Source organism: Rissa tridactyla, chromosome 15, assembly GCF_028500815.1.
Source record: "Rissa tridactyla isolate bRisTri1 chromosome 15, bRisTri1.patW.cur.20221130, whole genome shotgun sequence".
Classification (NCBI taxonomy): Eukaryota; Metazoa; Chordata; class Aves; order Charadriiformes; family Laridae; genus Rissa; species Rissa tridactyla.
In genome coordinates this window covers 11,245,134-11,265,255 of record NC_071480.1, presented here as the reverse complement: position 1 = coordinate 11,265,255, position 20,122 = coordinate 11,245,134, and the positions used below count along the sequence as shown (strand labels likewise).

Genomic DNA, 20,122 nt, shown 5'->3' with positions numbered 1-20,122 from the left:
GAGCCCACGAGGTGGCATCCGCAGTTCCCAGCTCTTGCCGTGGCCCGAGGCAGTTCCGTGGCTGGGGCAGAAGCATGATCAGTTTCTTCTCTCCAGACAAAAACGCGTACAGCCCGTTTTGGACAGATAGGTATTGCTTAGTTCTTTGGTGCTGGTCGAGCCTGGTGTGCGCTTTTGTGTAGCGCCATTAGCATGTACCTCGCTCCTTTGGCCTGTGAAAGAAGCTGCTGTTGCTTTAGGATCTTGAACGTGTGAGTCAGGGCTGTCCGGGCATATTTCTTCTAGACATTGTTCAATGCCTGCTTCAGTCCTAACTACCCGCCAGCCCAGAAATCAGGAAGTACAACCCAGCACAGATATAGTTCTGTGTAACTTGCATTCATAAGCAGTTTCCCATAATGAAAGACGATTCGTACCTTAAATGTCTTAAGTAATTTCCGAGTAATAAATGAGAAATAGTGACTCGCGTAGAATGAATTTCCAGTGATTCCCTGTGACCACCAAGGTAGTTGAGGGGATGAAGTTTTGTGGGATCCGTAGCATGGTGCTATATCTAAGATATGCTCAGAGGAACTTACTGAAGTGGATTTCATGAACTTGTGCAGCACCTTTTTATTGGTGAGGAAGGAGATGCCCGTGGTAGGCCATAATTGATGGTGTCCTCGTGCAGTGTAAATCCTGATTTCTTTACTTGACCTAGCTAGGGATAAAGGAAAAATGGGTGGAAAGAACACGGTTCTTTTGGCGAAGGCAGTTTTAATTAGCACAACTAATTGTAGTGGTACTGTAGAAACTGCCATTACGAGATTTGTGTTGGAGTAGTTGAGGATTGTCTGGCTGGAACTTGTCCAGCATAGTGGTCTGTGTTGCTAAGATTTGTAGAGGGCGGCTGGCGAGCCGGGGAGATGATATCGGACTGCGGCTGGTGCAGCATCGTCTGTGAGCTACTGTCATCTGGGAGACTTAAGTGGATGGGGGAGAAAGTAATGGAGTCCTGTCTTCGCCCCGCGCCACGCACGTACGATCTCTACATTGTTTTCTGGGACTCTGCCATAACAAGACTCTGAGCCTCGGCGTTACATCCTAATTTAGTTGAAATTTCAGCATTGTTCCATTCTCTGGACACCTCCCAAAACTGCCGCTGAATCATTTCTTATTTCTGATACATGCAGTGTAAAAAATATAAATTTTCAGAAAAACGAATGCGGAAACTTCAGTCATAGCAACAGTGCTTCTATTAGAGACCCATCATACACAGGTAGAATGTGCTGGTCAAGCACTGATTTTTAAAAAAAATGTTTATTTTTTTAGGAGTAAAGTCTCAGACAACTTAATTGGGCTATTCGAGGTTCTTATGCAATCTCCTTCGTTACTTGTTATATGAAGCAGATTGCAGCGGGGGAGCGGTGTGCTCCACAGGACAGTGCTCTCAGTATTTTCTTGCGCCACCCCTGCTTGACTACCAGAAGTCAGCATTTCATTTTTTTTTGGTAGCCCATCAGCTGTGAATTTGCAGTAGGGTGAAAACCACCAAACCGGTACGAAATGGACTTAGGCTTTTCTCTGGTGCTGGTAGGGAACAGGGGATGAATTACCCCCTGCTTTGCAAATGAGCTTTGTACTTCATCTGGGATTATTTTTGTCTTCTGCGCTCCTATGGATTTGTGAATTCCACTCAGCGTTTTATAGGGTCTGACAGAATAACCTATCTTTAGATTATCTCATAGGATAACTTGATCAGATTAATTTCATTAGATAGGGATCAGAAACTGGCTAATAGGGTATGTCAGCCTCTAAGAGAAATGCTCGGGGCTCGGTAGTTACAAGTTTGGTGAATTCATAATGCACGTAAGACAGTTTCTTGACAGCAAAGAAATAATTCAAGCTTAGGCTTTAGTAAACTTATTAGAAGCCACAGACTGAAGGGTAGCAGCATTAGACAGAGATGGTCTAATTCAAACAAGAATTCAAGTGGCAAGACCTGAAAACCTGTCGTAGGTGGTAGATCAGGCTGGGCGAGCTTGCTCTTGATCCCACTTTGACTGTGTGACTCCTTGTGCCTGTAGTTTATGGAACTGTGAAGTCTTTGTGTACATAAAGTTTGTACCCTGTAAATACATGCTGAGATCCAGGGTCTTCAAGCTTTCTTTTGATGTACTACTACTTTTCTTCTTTTTTTTTTTTTTTTTTTTTTTTTTTTAATTCTCTGATATCTCACAAGCTATTTGCCAAATAAAGGCAGTTGGCTTTGTCAGGTGAGCTACTACTACTTTTTATTGTGTGCCTCTGAAAATGGATTTAGATACAAGAATCCAGTCTGTCTCAAACCCAGAGACCGAGTATCATTTTCACCATCATTCTCCATGCGGGGCACTGCCTTCTCCTCCCCCTACTGCCATTAGAATTGAATAGTGTGTATCTTCCTGAGGGCCTGTGAAACAGAACCGAAACAGGACATCACCTCGCTGAGTTGGCAGGCTGCAATTTTTTGATTAGAGATAAACAGGATAATTAGTATATTGCCTAGCCTGAAAGTAATCCCTATTTAGTGTAGGTGCAGGTGTGCCCGGCATGAACAGTAAATGGCTCGGCTTCACCCGTGTTGTAACAGAGCCTCCTAATTCACAAGCGTTGTTTATTAAGGAATTGATACACTGGTCATCTTTACCTTGTTAATCGCAAGGTTATCATATTCTAGAATGTCTGTTGAAAGTTCAGGTTGCGACTTTTTTTTTTTTTTTTCCCCATTCGTGATTTGTAGTTGGAGGCACAAAGGGAGCCGAGTGTCGCAGCGCTTTGCTAGAGGGTGTTCAGTCCCGCGTTCGCCGCTCTGCAGCCTCTGCCAGGCCGCGGGACAGGAGCCAACAACACCGGCGTGCATCTGGCCGCATTGCCTGCTGAGGAACGCTTTGGAAGAGGGGGTGGGGACGAATATGCCTTAAATACTAATTCTGTGTAGAAATATATCCATTTAGGATTCTCAAGTATAAGGCCCTTCCTGCATTCGGGGAGCCTAAAGCCAGCGTGATCCTTTCTGCACACTGGTAAGTGATTCTGTGGTGAAACAGTACTCAGGAGAGATTTGTTCTGAAATCCCACTGTGCGCTTAAGAATATAACCCGAATCTCTCACATAGCGCCCGGCCGCCGCTGGGTTGTAACAGCGGATGTTTCTCATGCAAACGGCTTTTCTGACTTTGTAAATTTTCACTTTCTGATGTTTTTGGGAAACTGTGTAAACAAGAAGAGGTCAGGGAAGCAGTCTGAAATTCCATGATAACGAACATCTAGCTTTTTATTAGAAGAGGGGCTTTTTGATCAGACAGGGGAATTTAGAATACTTGCCAGCTTTAAAGTGCATGCGAGGGAAGAAGTGGACTGTTTCCACAGGAGGTGGAAGGTACGGTTTCAAGTTCAAATAAAGCAGAGAAGCAGTTTTAATCTTGGTTCTCCCACACTAGTCACGGGGCTAGTTGGTAAATGCCGCACCCTTTCCCTCCCCTCGCTTCCAATCCACAAGGCAAGCTAGAATAACACCTGCCGGCTTAGTGGCGATGTGATTTGAATACAAGGGTAGTGAGAAATGATGAAAGCTGCTGGAAGTCTTGGTTAACAAACCAGTTACGGTTAGACGATGCTATTCCCAGAACATCATGGGAAATATTTTGCTCAAGTCATGAGCAAATGACATGGGAAGCCTCAAAAGGAGAGTCTGAGCTACTTGTACTGTCGTAATCTGTAGAAAGCCACAACTAAATGTTAGGCAGCATTTAAGTCCATCCTCCAAATGGATATGTTGTTCTTACCTCCTGTGGTCCCTCCGGAGGACTGTGTGACTGAATGGGAACAGCTGGATAAAAGCCAGCTAGATGTGGACAAACGTCCAAAGAGATTACGCTGCCCACGTTCCTGCGACAGGGAAGGTGCCTGAAGAAACGGCATGGAAAATTTGAACACGGAATAGAAGAAAATGAGCACTAGGGTGATTGACATAAGGGTAGGTCAAGGCCTCTGCTTCCCGTATGGCGCTGTGCTTAGTGGTCTGTTAATCTTGCTTGTGGGCTCTCTGCTAATTAATGCTTTGAATGAGAATGTTTGGTCATGGATCGACTATGTCTACAGCTAGTGGTAGTTTAGGGGTTTTTTTTCAGCAGACTCTTCCAGTCCACGTATGAACTCATGACTAAACTATAACGTAGTTTGTAATGCACGTTAGGAAATACAAACTGATCTTGCGGAGCTTGAGGGGGTGTGCGTAGGTGTGCATGTGTGAACACACACACACGGGTGCATAAACAGGGAATGGTTGTTGAGCAGTCACAAAAAAGGTGTTAAAAATGGTTTATAAAATAATCAGGGTGTGATGTTATCTCCCGATTCCTGAAGGTGCTGTGTTTCCGTCATTAAAAAACAACTGTGAGCCCCTCTTTTGGGGGGGGGTAGCGGGGGCGGGTATGAGGCAGGGAAGGGTCTGCCCTGTTCCCAGAACTGCCTGGTGCGGCATTTGGTTTCTGACCTCTGGGGCACTTTTGCTTTTTGGTTTGTTACTGTTCAGTAATCTTTGTTTTCCAAGGCAAGGCCGCAGCGAGAAGACACTCTGACACAACGTCATGCAGACGTAACATTCTGCGTGCTGGGGTTCCTGCTCCTTTCCTTTCAGACCTAGTGTCACTTCCAAAAGGGAATATCCGACAGATTCTGACAGGCAGAGGAAGACTATCTGCAATCAGAATTCTAGAAAAATCAATGTCTGTCAGATGAAGGATCAAAGAAAGAAGCCCTAAACGTCTCTCTCCTGGCTCCTGTCCTCCCAGTGGTGTTCAAAACAGCTAAATACGTACGTCCAGCGCTGATGCTGAACGACCAATTTTTAACTTGTGTAAGGTACACATCAAAATCAGCTCCAGTCTGTGGAGACTGGGTGGCACAGGTTGAACATAAGAACACGCAGCACCAGCCACAACAGGATGAGCTGGTTGTGAAAGGAAGAGGCTCCCCCTACCCCCAGCACCCACCAGCTCTTCACAACTAGAGACAGAAGCTGATAATACAGCGCCTCCACTCATCACGTTACTGCATCCTGTACGATGGTCAACTTGCTAGACGTTGTGTTGGCAATTTGCTTGCTTTATTTGCAAAACTTACAAAACTGATGGCTTGACTACACCGTAGTGCTGCAGTTGGCTGATTGATAGAGAAATGTTAGGTTACACACCAGCCTAGAATAAATTAAAACTAACAAGGAAAAAAAAAAAAATAGAGACCAGTTATGAATAAAACCTGCCTCCATGGAGGCAAACTTGCAGGCTCAGAACAGGCACGCTTAGCCCAGCAAGCAGGGCCTGCCCTCCCAAGCTCTTGGGAAGCAGAGGTTTGACTTGCGGGAAGTGGGTCCTGCCGTTGTGCAGTGGTTAAGCTTAAGCATGGGATGGCTTGACTTCCATTTCTTCAGTCTGTTAAACAGGTGCAGATTATTGCTTTTTTGGTTTCTGGGTGGTTTTTTTTGGCTGCTACATCCATTACAGCATCCTGAACCCTGGGAGACTGCGCTGACACCCAGACCCCCCGGGGGAAAAGGGTAAAAGCCAGGTAGGGGCCTTGTGGGTGCAGACCTGGTTTTGACACACTTGTCCCAGAAGTATCAGGTGGGAAGGAGAAAGAATGATCATATAATTAAGTATGAGACTTTGAGCATGGAAAGGGTCGTGGAATTCGGTCTAATTCAGCATGTAATTTCAGACACCCCTCACTATTAAAATAGAGATTTCATCCCCCCCCCCAGCCTTTGGCTCAGGGCAGACCAGTAAGCTTTATCATACTGTATAAAACTAATAATCGTTAATAGACAGTGTGGTTATAGCAACACCCTATAGTTTTACAGTCACGTTTTCAAAGTGCTGCTACATTTCCTTCTGCAGCGCAAAGGCGGCCTGCTGAAACTCAGACAAACGTGACACATTTCTGTTAGTGAAGAAACCGAGATTCCTACTTTTAGCGCACCAGAAGGCTGTTCTAATACAAGAAATTTATTCCCCAATATTAAAAACAGGACACAAAGGGTTAATGAACATACAAGAGGCAGACTGTGATGGCAGCTTATAGAGGTTGCCTCCGCTCAAAAATGCAGCATTTTCAGTCTTTCAAACACAGCATGAGATATTCAATTGCATCCTTTTTATTTCAAATGCAGGAAAATTCCCTGAGTAAGCAGCTTTTTACTTAAATAAAACTTTTCCAGAACTTAAAATAAACCCGTGGAACAAGTTCACACAGCTGACGGTGAGCTGGAGACGACACCTTCTTTGGCCCAGGGAAGCAGAGGCCTGGCAGGAGCTCTTTAACTCCTCATTTCCAAAGCGTCACACTGCGCTGTCACCAGCCTCCTCCAGTGCAGCCGTCTCCCCCACATCTACAGCTCCTCTCCGACTTATCTCTGGGGTTTGAATTACTCTTTGACTACTCTGCCATGAAAGGGATTTTTCATATTTGGTCTTAAAAAGCAATCCATGACCTGAAGAAGCAAGGATGAATGGGGGGGTGGGGGGGGAGAGAAGAAAAAAAAAAAAAAAAAAGAAACTGAAATAAGATGACTGCACTGCTAAACAGAATAGCTCATTCCTTATAGTTATACAAACTGGGTCCTCATAGTCTGGAAATTATGCATCCCAAAGCTTTGGAAGCAGAAGAAGTTCTGTACATAGAACGAAGAGCAGGCTTTTAAACTTGTACTTTAGAATTCTAGATAGGTATGTATGTAGATTTTAACACACACCCCATAAACCAAAGATTGCAGTAATGAACAGACATGGGAGACGAGGCATTTGCTCAAGGCCTTGCAAGGTGAGGTCTGCTGCACTTACCCGGACAGTCTGCTGTCTCTTTGAATGCCCTTTTCTTACAGCATCCTCGGCACATGTTAAACACACATTTATTGCCCTGGGTTGGGAAGAGCATAAAGAAGCTTGTATCAGTGAAATAAAATTATTATTGGTTTCTATAGTAAGCAGCAACAACAGTAACAGCTGCGCACATTTAGACCTTGGGTTAAAAACACAAACTCGTATATTAGGCTGTCACACCTCGGTGTAAGGAAGCTGACAGAGCTGTCCTATGGGGAGGCAGCTACCAACTGTTTGCGTTTCGAGAACAAAAAACAAAACAAAATAAACAAAAAAAATTCCACGTTCAACTTCTGCAACATCAGGAATCTGTTGGGCAGCCTGAGTTACACAACACAAGCAGGCAAGTGCCACCAGCACTTTGGAACAAGCGTTGTGACGTTTGCTGCAGTTCTGTGCAAAAGCAGGATGTGAAACACAGTGCCTGACCTACGTGCTTGCTGCTCTCTGTAGCTACACTTAAAATAAATGTTACCCCAGCAATTACTTCCCTACTTGCAGCTTAAAATATAGTATATATTTTAACAAATATCTATTAAAATGTAACGTATGGCCCTTAGGGGAGAGCAGCGGTTGAGTCTCGGCTGTAGCGGACAGAGCGTCTCTGGGGCTTTGGCTCACACACGCTCAGTGACCCTTTAGGAAAGTGGGGTTTTGCTGTTTGGTGTGTCTCCCTCCACCCCATGGAGGGAGCCCTGGTTGAACTTTTTGTTTGTTTGTATTTTTGGTCTCCCCCCATTCCATGACATGGCTTAGACACATACAATCCAGAACAAAAACCAACACACACAAACAAGCCCAGGCGCAGTCACAAGAGTTCAAGGGCTGCCTGCGACATTACAACGCTGTAAGAGCAAAACAAAAATGACACTAAGCCCAGCCTCAGACAGTCATGGTTGATGCACCAAGCCGTGTCACCTGGATTAGCCATGTAACAGGATGGCCTTGAAAGCAGGCCCGATGAATGCGCAATGTTCTCCCAACAATTAAGACAGCAAGAAAAATATTTTCCTCTGTAGCTGCAGCTCCAAATTGAGCCCCAGCTGTCTGCTATTTCTAAGGTGCTATAAAGCGTTACAGAAGAGCGACGCCACAAGCCTGTGTCCCTGTGTCCTCGCCCCCTTAGCTGCAATGCTACTGTTTCTGCTAGAACACAAAATTATTCCTTGTGTCTTACGACCTGCTCGTGTGTCTGCGTGCACAGGTGTATTAGCAGCAATAAATACACTCTGCTCACTCAGCTCAGCAACATCACCCTGTCAAAGGAAACAGCTATGTTCCCTGAGGGAAAATAAAAACCCAATTAACTCTTTTCAAATACAAAATATATGAAGTTTCATATATAAATTTTCAAATATATATACTATACACAACCTGAAAAACAGCTGGTGAAAGTTGATGTTAATCTGCTCGCAACACCAGAGCTGACTGGGTGTTCATTCTTGTTCCGAGTAAGGGCAGAGATACAAACCCAACAAAAGCCAGAGCTGCAGCTGCTGCCTGACACTCGCCACAGACCGCACTGCCGTGCTGTCTAAAGTCTTTGTATTAGTACACCGATAACCACGCCAGTTACTCAAATTCCCAATCCTCGCAGGAAAACACCACCCACCACTAACCCTAGTAAGAGAATTTAGAATCATAGAACAGAATGATAGAATAGTTTGGGTTGGAAGGGACCTTTAAAGGCCATCTATTCTACACCCCCCCTGCAACAAGCAGCGATATCCACCATGTCTTTGGGTAACGTGGGCCAGGGTCTCACCATCCTCAGCGTAAAAAAATTTCCTTTTAACTAGTCTAAATCTCCTCGCTTTCAGTTTAAAGCCATTACCCCTTGTCCTATCGCAACAGCCCTGCTAAAAAAGTCTGTCCCCATCTTTCCTGGAGCCCCTGTAGGAACTGGAAGGGGCTCTAAGGTCTCCCCGGAGCCTTCTCTTCTCCAGGCTGAACCCCCCCAGCTCTCTCAGCCTGTCCTCACAGCAGAGGGGCTCCAGCCCTCCCAGCATCTCCGGGGCCTCCTCTGGCCCCGCTCCAACAGCTCCGTGTCCTTCTGCTGTTGGTGCCCCAGAGCTGGAGGCAGCACTGCAGGGGGGTCTCACAGAGCGCAGCAGAGGGGCAGAATCCCCCCCCAGCCCTGCTGCCCCCGCTGCTGGGGATGCAGCCCAGGCTGCGGGTGCCTTTCTGAGCTGCCAGCACGCATTGCAGGCCCATGGCCAGCTTTTCACCCACCAGCAACCCCAAGTCCTTTTTCTCAATCCCTTCATCCCCAGCTTGTATTGATACCGGGGGCTGCCCCGACCCACGTGCAGTACTTTGCACTTGGCCTTGTTGAACCCCATGTGGTTCCCACGGACCCACTTCTCCAGCCTGTCCGGGTCCCTCTGGATGGCATCCTGTCCCTCAGTTGCGTCAACCGCACCACGCAGCTTGGTGGTGTTGGCAAACTTGCTGAGGGTGCACTTGATCCCACTGTCTACGTCTGACGAAGGCATTAAACAGTACTGGTCCCAGTACAGACCCCCGAGGGACACCACTTGTCACTGATCTCCATCTGGCCATTGAGCCATCAACCACTACCTGGTCGTTTAATTCCCATTTAATGGACACTGGCACTGACTTACCTTAGGGTTTCCACATTGATCACATTTTGCATATTTTGCTGGAAAAGAGAGAGACCTGATTTCAGCAATGGTAAGTTAAAAAAAATAATCAGGATCAGACAAAGCTTGGCGCTTTTCTAGCCAGAGAGAGACTGTTTTTGAAATAAAGTACCTCAAAGAACAGTGCAAAGGTAAAGATACTTTGACATTTCAAGTGCCCCTAAGCTAAATCCAAGCATAGAAAATTTTAATCCTCAAATAAGGTGTAAAAGACGAGGACATCTGCTTGAAATGCATATGAAATTCCAATTTCAAATACTAGCTACAGCTACAAGTTACTTTGTAAAGCATTTTGATCTTAAAAAGATTCTTATAGTGGATCAGTGACCAACTTCTTTGGTTGTTTAACTAATGAACATAATTTGAGTCACATTGCATACTATCAAAATTTCCCAATAATCCTCCCTCTTTTAAAAGAAGCTTCTACAACTACATTGACAAGGAAAATAGTGGCAATTTATGTCAAATGTGGTATCAGCAACTTTCCATGCATTTATGCCAATAAATGGAACTTACGTTTTAAAGATGGATCAAAGCTTTTATTTGGATTTCTTAACTTCTTTTTTTGCTTATTCTTTGACAGAAGCTCAGCATTTCCATCTTCTTCCTCTTCCAGAGCACGTTTTCCGCGCACACCTTTTTCAGTCCCACTGGCTCCATTCTCCTTGCATCTCTCCTTTGGCCTGAAACAGTGAATATCATCGTAAGTTGGCTGAAGGGAAGAAGTAGGTGCTCCCTGGCCACTATTCTGGTTTACAGAACTCTGGGTAAACGGTAAACCTTTCTATCATGGCAAAATTGCAAGGAATTGTCATTGCCCTTAGAAGTGGGATATAAAAACCTAACTTTTTTGTTACCATTTGTTACCATTGTTAATAACAGACACGCTGCCAGATATATTGGTTGGAAAGTCAATAAAAGTTGGCCAGTTAAATTGGTTAGGCACCTGTTAACCTGTTATTCCCAGGTTTTACTTAAGTTTTTACTGAAGTATTAATCTTAACATGCTTGTTCTCTTCTTCAGCCCAATTTTCACAACAGAAAGGGAACAAACTAACTGAAAAGCTTGTCCGTACAACACAAGCATCCTTTATAGAATACAATCGAGTGCCCATCTTTGCTACCCTGGCAGTTACCACCAACATTCGTGTTACGTATAACAATAAAGTACTGTCAGGTAGCATATCTGTTGCATATCAGATTCTCTTTGAGCTGCAATGCAGTGGAATTCTTCATTTTTACTTTCCAGAGAAAGAGAAATCTGAGGAGGATCTAAAGGAGAAGCTGCATACAGTGAGCAATATCCCCACAAACAAAGCAACAACCAGGAAAAACCCAAACCAGAATAAAAATTATCCAATATCTTCACTTATTTTCAAATGAATGTAAGCTCCTAGAACAGAACTGGATAGTTCTGTCTTTCCCACCCGTACTATCAGCTCCGTACTGACGGTACGGGCGGGAAAGGCCTTGGGGACCTGTTCATGTTAGAATAGATAACTCACCCTGGCCTGATGTATGGCTGACAGATCCAGTGGAAAAAAGGCAACCCTTCTTTTGGCTTTTCTCCTTCTTTCTGGTTAGCTATTTCTTCCTGCAGCATAGAGTTACAGTCAGTTTTCCTGGAGTTCTCAGAAAATGCTCTAAATAATACTTCAACCTCCAGGAAACTACAAATTGTAATTTATACTAACAGTTACTGACAGTCAAATACAGGCAAACTACTAAGACAGATGAATTGAAGCAGATTTGTAACTCCTAAATCAACTTTATCCCATGTAAAGCCATTCACACTTAAGGGGCCGCTACTGTAGTAAACTACCAATATCAAGGCTGGTAAGCCACAAAGTTCCAGTGGAGTGACTAACAGACATCAACTGCGTGACACACAGGCTAAGTTCCCACCAAGTGTGGACAGTGCTGTTCTGGGAGATCAGGGCCCAGCTTGGTACCTGGCATCGTAGTTTCAGCTCCCTGTTGACATCTACAATGCCCTCTAGAGTCTTCACTTTTGCTAATTCTTCACGCAGCTGCTGGTAAACTTGAAGCCTGAGGCAAATCCCAAACATCAAGTCATATTTATTCATTATTGCTAGACTGAGGAAATCAACTAAAAATGTCTTTATAAAAGCTTTATATAGATTTTTCTTGCTGCACTTGCCTTTGGTAGAAGCTTATCTTCTTTCTTGTAAGTCCAGAGAAAAGCACACATACCTGCCCCTCTTTTCCAAATAAATACTTGGCACACAACCAAGGTACTTAGGGATAAGCTGACACGAACGTACAGTGCATCAGCTGCTCCTCAGTAACTGCCCATGCTCTTACTCCACAATAAATGCAAGACAGCTTGCCTCACAATGAACAAGGAATTAGTTAACTCCTGTTTGCCATAAAGCGCGTGTGTGCGTATGGGCAATTACCACACGGTAGCTGATGTGCTGGGAGCGCACGCCCTAGCTTATCTTGTGGTAACTTGTTCATTCCCCGTGCCCTGTTTCCCAGATATGCAACGAAGGGTAAAGGCCTCAGCCCACATTCTCTCCAGCCAGGTCCAGGAAAGAAAACCTTGCAGCACACTAATTCTGGCCAAACAAATCCTTGTCCAGAAAAGCCAGACACTTGCTAAGCAGGATGAGCCCTGAAAATATTAAGAGTTCTCTGGAGATACTCACGTGTGATGCCAGAGCTTGAAGAGATGAGCCCTAACATAAGACAATGGACAAGGGTACTTCTGCACTATCTCCAGATACTCCTCAGCCATCTCCCACACCAATGGGTTTCGGCCCTCAAACAAAGCTGGGTTATGAAGGTTACCTTCTAGGGAATGAAAAGAAATACTCAAACTTTCATTTCAGGATTGAAACAGAAAACAAAATCTAGGCTCTGGTGCTTGATCAGCTCTGTTGCGATTCTACCAGCCAGTCACAGAAACATCAGCCATGTACGCAACAAAGAGGAACACAGGGTCCACTGAGCTCTAGCCTGAACTCAGGATACTATATTTCACTATACAATTCTTAATTGAGGCAAATAGCTCATATCTAATTAAAGTACATTTTACAGAAAAGCATCCAGTCTTGATACCAAGACCGTAAAAAAAAAAAAAAAAAAAAAAAGAAAAAACACTGCTTTTGTTGCCCAATGGTTAAATATTTGGACAATGGGTGTCTTACCCTATGTCTGTATTCACATTTGTCTGGGCTAAGTGTACAGACAATGCTTCTCACTATGCTTTTCTCTACTAGCTTCACAAGCCTTTTGTTAACCAGTATTTTCTAAAAATAAGATTCTACAACCTCTACAAATATTCTACATATTCTACAAATATGTTTGAATGCTTTAACTGTGCGAGTGATTGAAAGCTTTTTCTGATGTCTATCCTAGCTCTTCCTGTAGGAAGTTATGCCAGTTCTTTCTTGTCCCAACCCAACATGAATCATCTGCAGGAATATCAGTGGACGCACTTACTGCATCAAGATCCACTTAAAAACTATTCCACTGATTAACAGATATCATGAAAATATTCCAGCACAACAGGAGTCCCACATTCCTTTGTCAAGTAATTAGATTTGAGCTGCCCACTCAATGGTACTACAAGTCCAACATAACAATTCTTACAAATCTTTAAGTGATTCCTGGTCCTGGTGAGAGATGGCCAATACGAGAGGAGAGAGAATGGCCACTCAGCTTTCAATCAAAGCTGTTCACCAAGTCCGTCTACGTCTATCTCTTAATAAATGTATATGGGGCTGCTAAGGAAGTAAGAAACAGTTCGTATTCTCATCTATGATGAGTAGAAGTTAATTTTCTTTACCTGCACTCATGACACCATGCACTCCTGTCTTACGAATACATTCTTCCACATCACTGAGACACTGGATATTTCCATTTGCAAATACAGGAATGCTTACAGCCTTTCTATACCAGTGAATAAAAGATGCATAAAATTGAGAATTAGAGTCAAGCCAGAAAGTCTACTCCTGTCACACAAATTTGTTTGCTCTTCAAACTGCACACGCCGCTAAAATCCACTAAGATTGGTCCTACTCACTAACCTGACAGCTTGAATGTGCTCCCAAGATGCCACGCCAGCAAGCGGTCCTTTCTGTTCTTTAGTACGGCCGTGCACAGTCAGCAGCTAGAACACAAAGTTACATTTACTTTTCATGTGTATGAGCCACCGGAACAAATCCACTGACAAAAATTTCCTTTTACCCCATACACTTCATGGATGCCCCTGAATTCCCACTGCAATTTCAACAGTGCAGAGACTTTGGTATTGCAGAAAGATACCAGCAGCTCACCTACCATGGCATGGGCTTCTTTCACCTTGCTATTCCATGGCATGACAAGATTGTATCTTGGGAGAACCTCCGTATTTCCTATTGCATTGGCTCCCATTAGTGATTCATTATGGAATTTGTGGTATGTTGATGTGTCTTGTTCCTCAGCAGACCTGAATACTGTCAGTACTGGCTCTAACAGACTGTCTCTTCCAATTTAACTGTAGTTAAATCCTAGAAGGCTGCCTAGGTTCTTGGATACTGTTTTTGCTATAACCCTGTGGATTTCATGCATGTGCACTGCCTCCTGCGGCACTATGTTAGACTGAGATGCTCAGCCACAGTGAAGGATGCTGCGCTGTGCAGTGATTACAAGACAGACTCTGAAGTCATGATGTCTTCCACATCATACCATTGACCTGCTGCCTATGGCTCCAAAAACATACAATCTCTCTGCATCCCGTTTTCTCTGGCTGTAAAACAATGTAGCCTACTCATCTCCACAGTACACCAAGATCTGGTCATCAGATGCTTTACATAGAGACACGTGTCCAATGCAAGAGTACAGGGAGCAGCTGCCTCCTTACCTGGCAGCCAGCTTTCTCCAGCATCTGTGCATACTTCACTGTCTTGTCAATTTCTGGGAAAACGCGGATTTTGCATGTGATGGGAACAGAGAGCTTCTCGTTAGCCAGTAAAACTGGGAAAGATTGAAAAGACAGGTAAGTGGGCTGCACAATGCTATGAAAAGTGCCTACTCTCAAGATCTGATACTGGGTGTGGTATGGAAAAAACCCTGAAGTTAATGCTACGCAGTTCTCACAGCTTAAACAATCAGCAACCTCCTCTGCAATCCTTATTGCACAGGTTAATCGAGTAATAGTAAAACATGAAGCACAAAATCTGCACTCTAACAAGAAGGCATAAAATAGTCAGCATTTAATAGCCTTAACGTTTCCACTGCATCAAACCTTGACTTTGAAGGACCACCCCCCTCAAATCTTAGTAATTGATACAGGTTTGCTACCATCACAGGCTATTGTACTCCTTCTATTCTGCCAACAACATTAATAGTTGCTTGTCCACCTTTCCTACAAGAGATGCATTGCTTCTTTCCAAATTATCACCCAAATAATCATGACAAGCAGTCACGTCCATGGTAAGCAGAGGCTTATCAACTGAGGTAGGCTGTGGACCCAATTAAGTAGTAAACGTAGGTTACAGAGTCAGGGTGAAATCTAGATCAACATGTTAAACTCCCATAGTCTTTACACAGTGCACGGAGTCAAAAAAGTACTAAAAAGAAAGCTACTGAAGACGGCCAACAGGAAAACACTGAGCAATAGCATGCCTGAAATTCTCTTCTATTCCAGAGCTTGGATATGTAATGTAAGACGTCACCCGCCTCCTTTTAATCAAAATCCTAGGAGCTCTAATGATAGGTGCTTCTTATCACCCTTTCAAAGGAGCAAACAAGGTATATACAGGTGAAAGCAGAAAATAGTACTCCATCATTTTAAAGAAGGCTGGGGAAGAAGGAGGAAGAGGAAGCTTTGACCACCTTTTATACAACAGCCTAGCAAGACAACTCTCTTACTAGACCGCCTGGCTTCTCACCCAACTAGATGGCTTGGGTTCTCCTCTCACCTTGAGGGTGTTCTGATTTGCATCTTTCATTCCTAAGAAAAGTGCCCTAACAACCACATTACACACCGGGCAGGGAAGCACCGTCTATCTTTCCAAGTTTTCAGCAGCGTCTTTGTGCTAAACATCATTCAAGATTCCCCAGACCACAGGGAACACAAACAGAAGTGAGAGTCTTTAAATTCATGGTTCAGACCCTTGCTTTGAAGTGGGGTAAAGGCATATTCTCAGCTCTACACAATGACCAAAACCTTGCTTTTTAAATCAGTTCTGAATGTATTTCTTAAAAAAAATATGATACAGTTCACTACGGCTACTGATAGTCTGAAAATATCCTACAAAAATTTGGAGAACAGTGGCATAACTTGCTATGGTGTGGACAGAAAGAGTACGCTGAGTTGATTGGAAAAGGGCAACTGTGGCTGCAAGCAGAAACACAACTCCTGGCACCCGAGAGCTTCAAAGTGAAAAAGTAAGGCACTGTGAGCTCTGCTGTTTCTAGAGTTGGAGAGGCACTAGCACTAGCACTAAGCCATCATTAGATTGGGACTTAATTGACTCACTTTCACCCAAAGTCTGTTTCAGGTACTGAAGTCTTTCAGCAGATCCAGCATGAGTTTGTAGTGGGACACCACCATCTTGAGGGTGCCACTAGAACCCAGTAAGAAAGAAAAAAAACCCAAACACAACCCTCCCCAAAGAAACATGCTGCACCTCCTTTCCCCCAAAATCCCTAAACCTCCTCTCCATGATAAGTTCATCCCATTCCCTCTCAAAGTGAGGCCTCTCAAAAGACTTACTCATTCTCTGAAGAAGATCCCACTCCTCTTGCAGAAATGCTCCGTAGTGACCTGTAACAAAATAGCATATGACTGACTTGTACAGAAGAGTAAGATTCTGAGGTACACAGCTTTCATAAACGTTCGCATACAAAGATCCAGAAACTTACACACCTCCCTGGCAGAGAGAGAGTTGCTCTGTCCTGCCCAGACTGGAATAGTTGGATCATTCTGTTCCCCACACCACCCTACACGGACAGGATGAACAATGAATCCCCACACCCTACTTTCACCGCTACTGCCATGGGCTGGTGTGTTGGACTCAAAGTCCAACTTTTTATACCAGGTGTTTAAAAATTCCCTTCAGGATAAAACCTGATCATATTAAAAGATCTATTTGCCCTGTACACCGCTGATGATTTCCTATTAGTCTTAGAAAGAGATTTTAGAAGATGAATGGGCAGTTACTGAACAAATCTTTCCTCAACCTTCTAAGTGATCTAAAATTTTCAAACACTGGTTCTGGTTTTCAAACATAGCTATCTTTGCAATACCTTTAAGGGATTCAGCAGGTTTTATCCTCTTATACGCTAATGTGAATAAACTGTGCAAGTATCGAGGAAATAGGAGACACTAAGTGCCTGCATGATATAATTTCAAATGTAGTTTTACAAAACTAGGCTGTTTGAGCAACTGAAATCAGAAAGAAAATCAAGCTCTTGCTAAAAATACTTTTCCTGAAGGATATTCTAGACACAAGAGCCGTCACTCAAGAGAAGTTAGAATTAATTATTAGCATATCTAATTTTTGCTCTAGGTACTACAGAACACTACCTGTTAAAGGAGGCATAACTAAGTCTGACTTCAGCAGTACTGCAGCCACTCCCCCACCCCAAGGCTTAATTTGGTCCTCTCGATGTTTTACTGACAACATTCACATTTGAAACATGCCATTTCTCTGTTTATCCAGGGTTCAGATTTGCATGTACCTCTCTTTGCAATCATTTGGGGGCAACCCAAATTTAGGTCTATGGCATCGCAATAATCTTGAGCCAACAGCGCTGCTTGGACAAACACTTCAGGGTCATTGGCACAGAACTGAGAAAGACAAAGAAAAGTGGAATAATCAGGAGATAACTTTCTTCAAGTACTGACAACACATTATGACATAAGTTACGAAGCAACTACTTGCTACAGAGAACAGGCATAATACGCACAGTTAATAATAGAAAACATCGTTTCTCAAAAAAAAAACCAACCAACCACCAAAACCCAAACAAAAACTGGGACGCTTACCAGCTCAAGATCCTCAACCTTCAAATGACAAAATGAGAAAGGTGAGCATTCAAGAGGCAAAGAATGTAGTACATGTAGGATCCAAGAACAGGAGGGAACAACTGTTAAAACCCCCTGTAGAATGAACAGCTGTAGCATTTTCATACATAAAGGTGGTGCAGAAGAAAAGAGTTACCTGTGGTGTCTCTGGGTCTTCAGACAAATCAAACTTTGTAGATACCAATAAGCACCACGAAATGAATTCACGTTAGCATGGAGTGTGAAACAGACACGCTGGGCTGTTAGTCAAATGCTCAGTCTTGAATATAATTAATATTTAAATTTAAAGCACAGTGCAAAAATCAATTTATTAAGAAAAATTAGGTTAATTTGAAGCTGCTTTGTTGAAGAGGAGAGACCCAGACTATTCTTTCATTTATGCTCTTAAACAGATTTTCTAAAATTCGTTAACAAAAAACAATGCCGTCACATCTTTAAATAATACGTATTTAAACTGAAACACGTGTGAGCAAAAGGTGTCATTCAAACCTAACAGCACTACATAAATTATGGCTGACACCAACTAAAACTAGAAAAGGCGTTTTCTTTCTGTGAGATGACTGAAACAATGGAAAGCCTCCAACCAAGCCACATCAGTGAGGATTTTTACACACTAAACAAAGCCCACAACGCAGACTGGGCTCAGAGGTACCTCTGCCTAACCCATCTCCAAGAGTCTGTGACCAAAACCCAAGCATGCCCCGAAATATTGCAGAAATCAGTAAGGACTGCTTTCCTGGGTCGATTCAAGGACTACTCTAGTTAGTTCTGTGCCTTATGTCCAACAGTGGTGAGTGGGAAGAAGCTCACAGTAATGGACACTCTTCACATAGGCTCACCCAGAACACACAGCCTCCGGAGCTGAAGATCTGTGTTCAAAAGCCTTCACGCCATTCCTCTGCTCATGCCGACTGCCTTTCCCTGTACTATTCTCCACCTCCGCGGGCCCCTCTCCCTCTCTGGGATGGAGTGGAGGGAGGTACCTGAACCTCACACAGTACTCAAGAAGCAGAAGCAACACAAGCTTAAAAGTGTGTCCTACCTTCCTTGCATTCTTTTTCTAGAGCTAAGCACTGAGATCATGGTTTCAGATAATGACTCAAAAAACCATGATCCTCCCTGAGTGGTATCAGATCTGGAACAACCCTTGACTCTCGAAGACCGGCTGCCCTCCATTTCTAAAGATGAGGTGTGGAGGACTGAAACCCCATGAGAAGTCTAGTGCTCCAGCCCCTGTTGTTAGGAAGCCAAATTCTCTTTGCTAGACAGGGGATAAACAGGAAAACACACTTATCTACATGCGCTAAGTACCGCTAACGGTATTTAGGTGAAGAAAATGAGACCTGTCACCCCATACAATCACTTTAAAATCGGGGTGAGATTGCCTCGCTTGAACTCGCCCACTTGGGGATGCTCTGGACGTGCTGAGGCACCGGGGCAGGCGAGGAGCCGCATTTGGCGGCGCCTCCCGGGGCAAGGCGAGCCCGGGCCGGCTCCTCCCGGCCGGCCCCGCTGACGCTCCCGCCCCAGGCCGGACCGGCGGCGTCTCCCGGCGGCGGCGCTCACCTGCACGATGAGCGGGCGGTCCTCGGGACAGGCCTCGCCGTAGAGGTTCTCGCGGCGGTAGTTGGCGTCCCTGAGGAAGACCTGGGCGTGCAGCATCGGCGTGTAGCAGAGCTGGGCGCCGTGGCGGCGGCTCAGCAGCCTCCAGGCCAGCTCGCTCTGGTCCACCATGGGCGCCACCACGTAGTGGGCGCTCCGCAGCGTCTCCCTCCAGAAGGCCTCCCCGCGCAGCTTCGGCATCTCCCGCCTGCCCGTCCGTGCGGCGCTGCGGCAGCCGCCACCCCGTGCCGCCGTACCGGGGCTCGCAGCCGCCGCCTGAGGCCCGGAGGCGGCCGCGATGGCTGGGCCCTGGCGGGGCAGCGAGGCGGCCGGACGGTGCCACCGCCATCTCACTCCGGCCGGCTCCGCAGCGCAGCCGCGCGTCGTCCCCCCCGGAAACCGCGGCACCGCCAGCAGGGGCCGCGCGCCGCGGAGTCCGGGCGCCACCGGCGCGGCTCGGGCGGGAGGACCCCGCGCTCCCCCGCCTTCCCGCCGCGGCGGCGGGCGCTGGCTGGGACCCCACAGGCCCCTCCCGCGGCGCCGGCCGGTGCTGCACCCCCCGCGGTCCGAGACGCGCCCTCGACCCGCGCGGCGCTACGAGGACGGAAGCGGGCGGCCTCCCCGCCGCGGAGCCCCGCGGGCCGTGAGGCGGGGCGAGAAGCCGCGGGCGTCCGCCGGTGCGCGGCCCGTGCAGCCCCTGCCCCGAGCCCTCATGTGACAAACCCTGCTGCAAGAACTAGCTAAGCTTCAGGCTCTTCTCTTTCTCTTCTGCTATCTTCCACTACCTTCTAGAGGCCCAAGTAACCCTTTCTGCTATTTTAAATACCCAGCCTCTCCACCCCTCCTTCAGCAATCCCCTTCCCTCTTATGCAGCTGCTCCAGGGTTTGGGTTTGTTTTTTGTTTTCTTTCTTTTGACC

At 45.4% G+C, this 20,122-nt stretch overlaps 1 protein-coding gene across 3 annotated transcripts; it reads right to left on the bottom strand.

Annotated features, from left to right (window-relative positions):
* Window positions 1-6,158: 6,158 nt before the first annotated feature.
* DUS1L (dihydrouridine synthase 1 like) lies at window positions 6,159-19,568 on the bottom strand. Of its 3 annotated transcripts, none has more exons than XM_054221399.1 (13): window positions 19,169-19,546; window positions 17,257-17,365; window positions 16,289-16,339; window positions 14,432-14,544; window positions 13,617-13,699; window positions 13,376-13,479; window positions 12,234-12,378; window positions 11,514-11,610; window positions 11,067-11,155; window positions 10,078-10,244; window positions 9,523-9,560; window positions 6,860-6,935; window positions 6,159-6,510 (listed from the first exon to the last, which is right to left on the bottom strand). In XM_054221399.1, the coding sequence occupies exons 1-13, from the start codon at window positions 19,403-19,405 to the stop codon at window positions 6,359-6,361; spliced, it is 1,461 nt and encodes a 486-aa protein (XP_054077374.1). In that variant the 5' UTR covers window positions 19,406-19,546; the 3' UTR covers window positions 6,159-6,358. The 3 variants fall into 3 exon arrangements, with proteins under 3 accessions (XP_054077374.1, XP_054077375.1, XP_054077373.1); XM_054221400.1 differs by lacking the exon at window positions 19,169-19,546 and adding an exon at window positions 17,564-18,638; XM_054221398.1 differs by lacking the exon at window positions 17,257-17,365 and having other exon boundaries at window positions 19,169-19,568.
* Between the last annotated feature and the right edge of the window lie 554 nt (window positions 19,569-20,122).

Excerpts from the sequence above, each read along its gene's own strand:
- DUS1L (XM_054221398.1), bottom strand. The coding sequence starts at position 19,553 with ATGGCGGTGGCACCGTCCGGCCGCCTCGCTGCCCCGCCAGGGCCCAGC. Across the intron at positions 16,340-19,168 it reads ACCGCCCGCTCATCGTGCAG|GTCACTACGGAGCATTTCTG; the intron begins GTGAGCGCCGCC and ends ATTTTGTTACAG. Across the intron at positions 11,156-11,513 it reads AGCTGAAACTACGATGCCAG|GAAGAAATAGCTAACCAGAA; the intron begins GTACCAAGCTGG and ends TCTATGCTGCAG.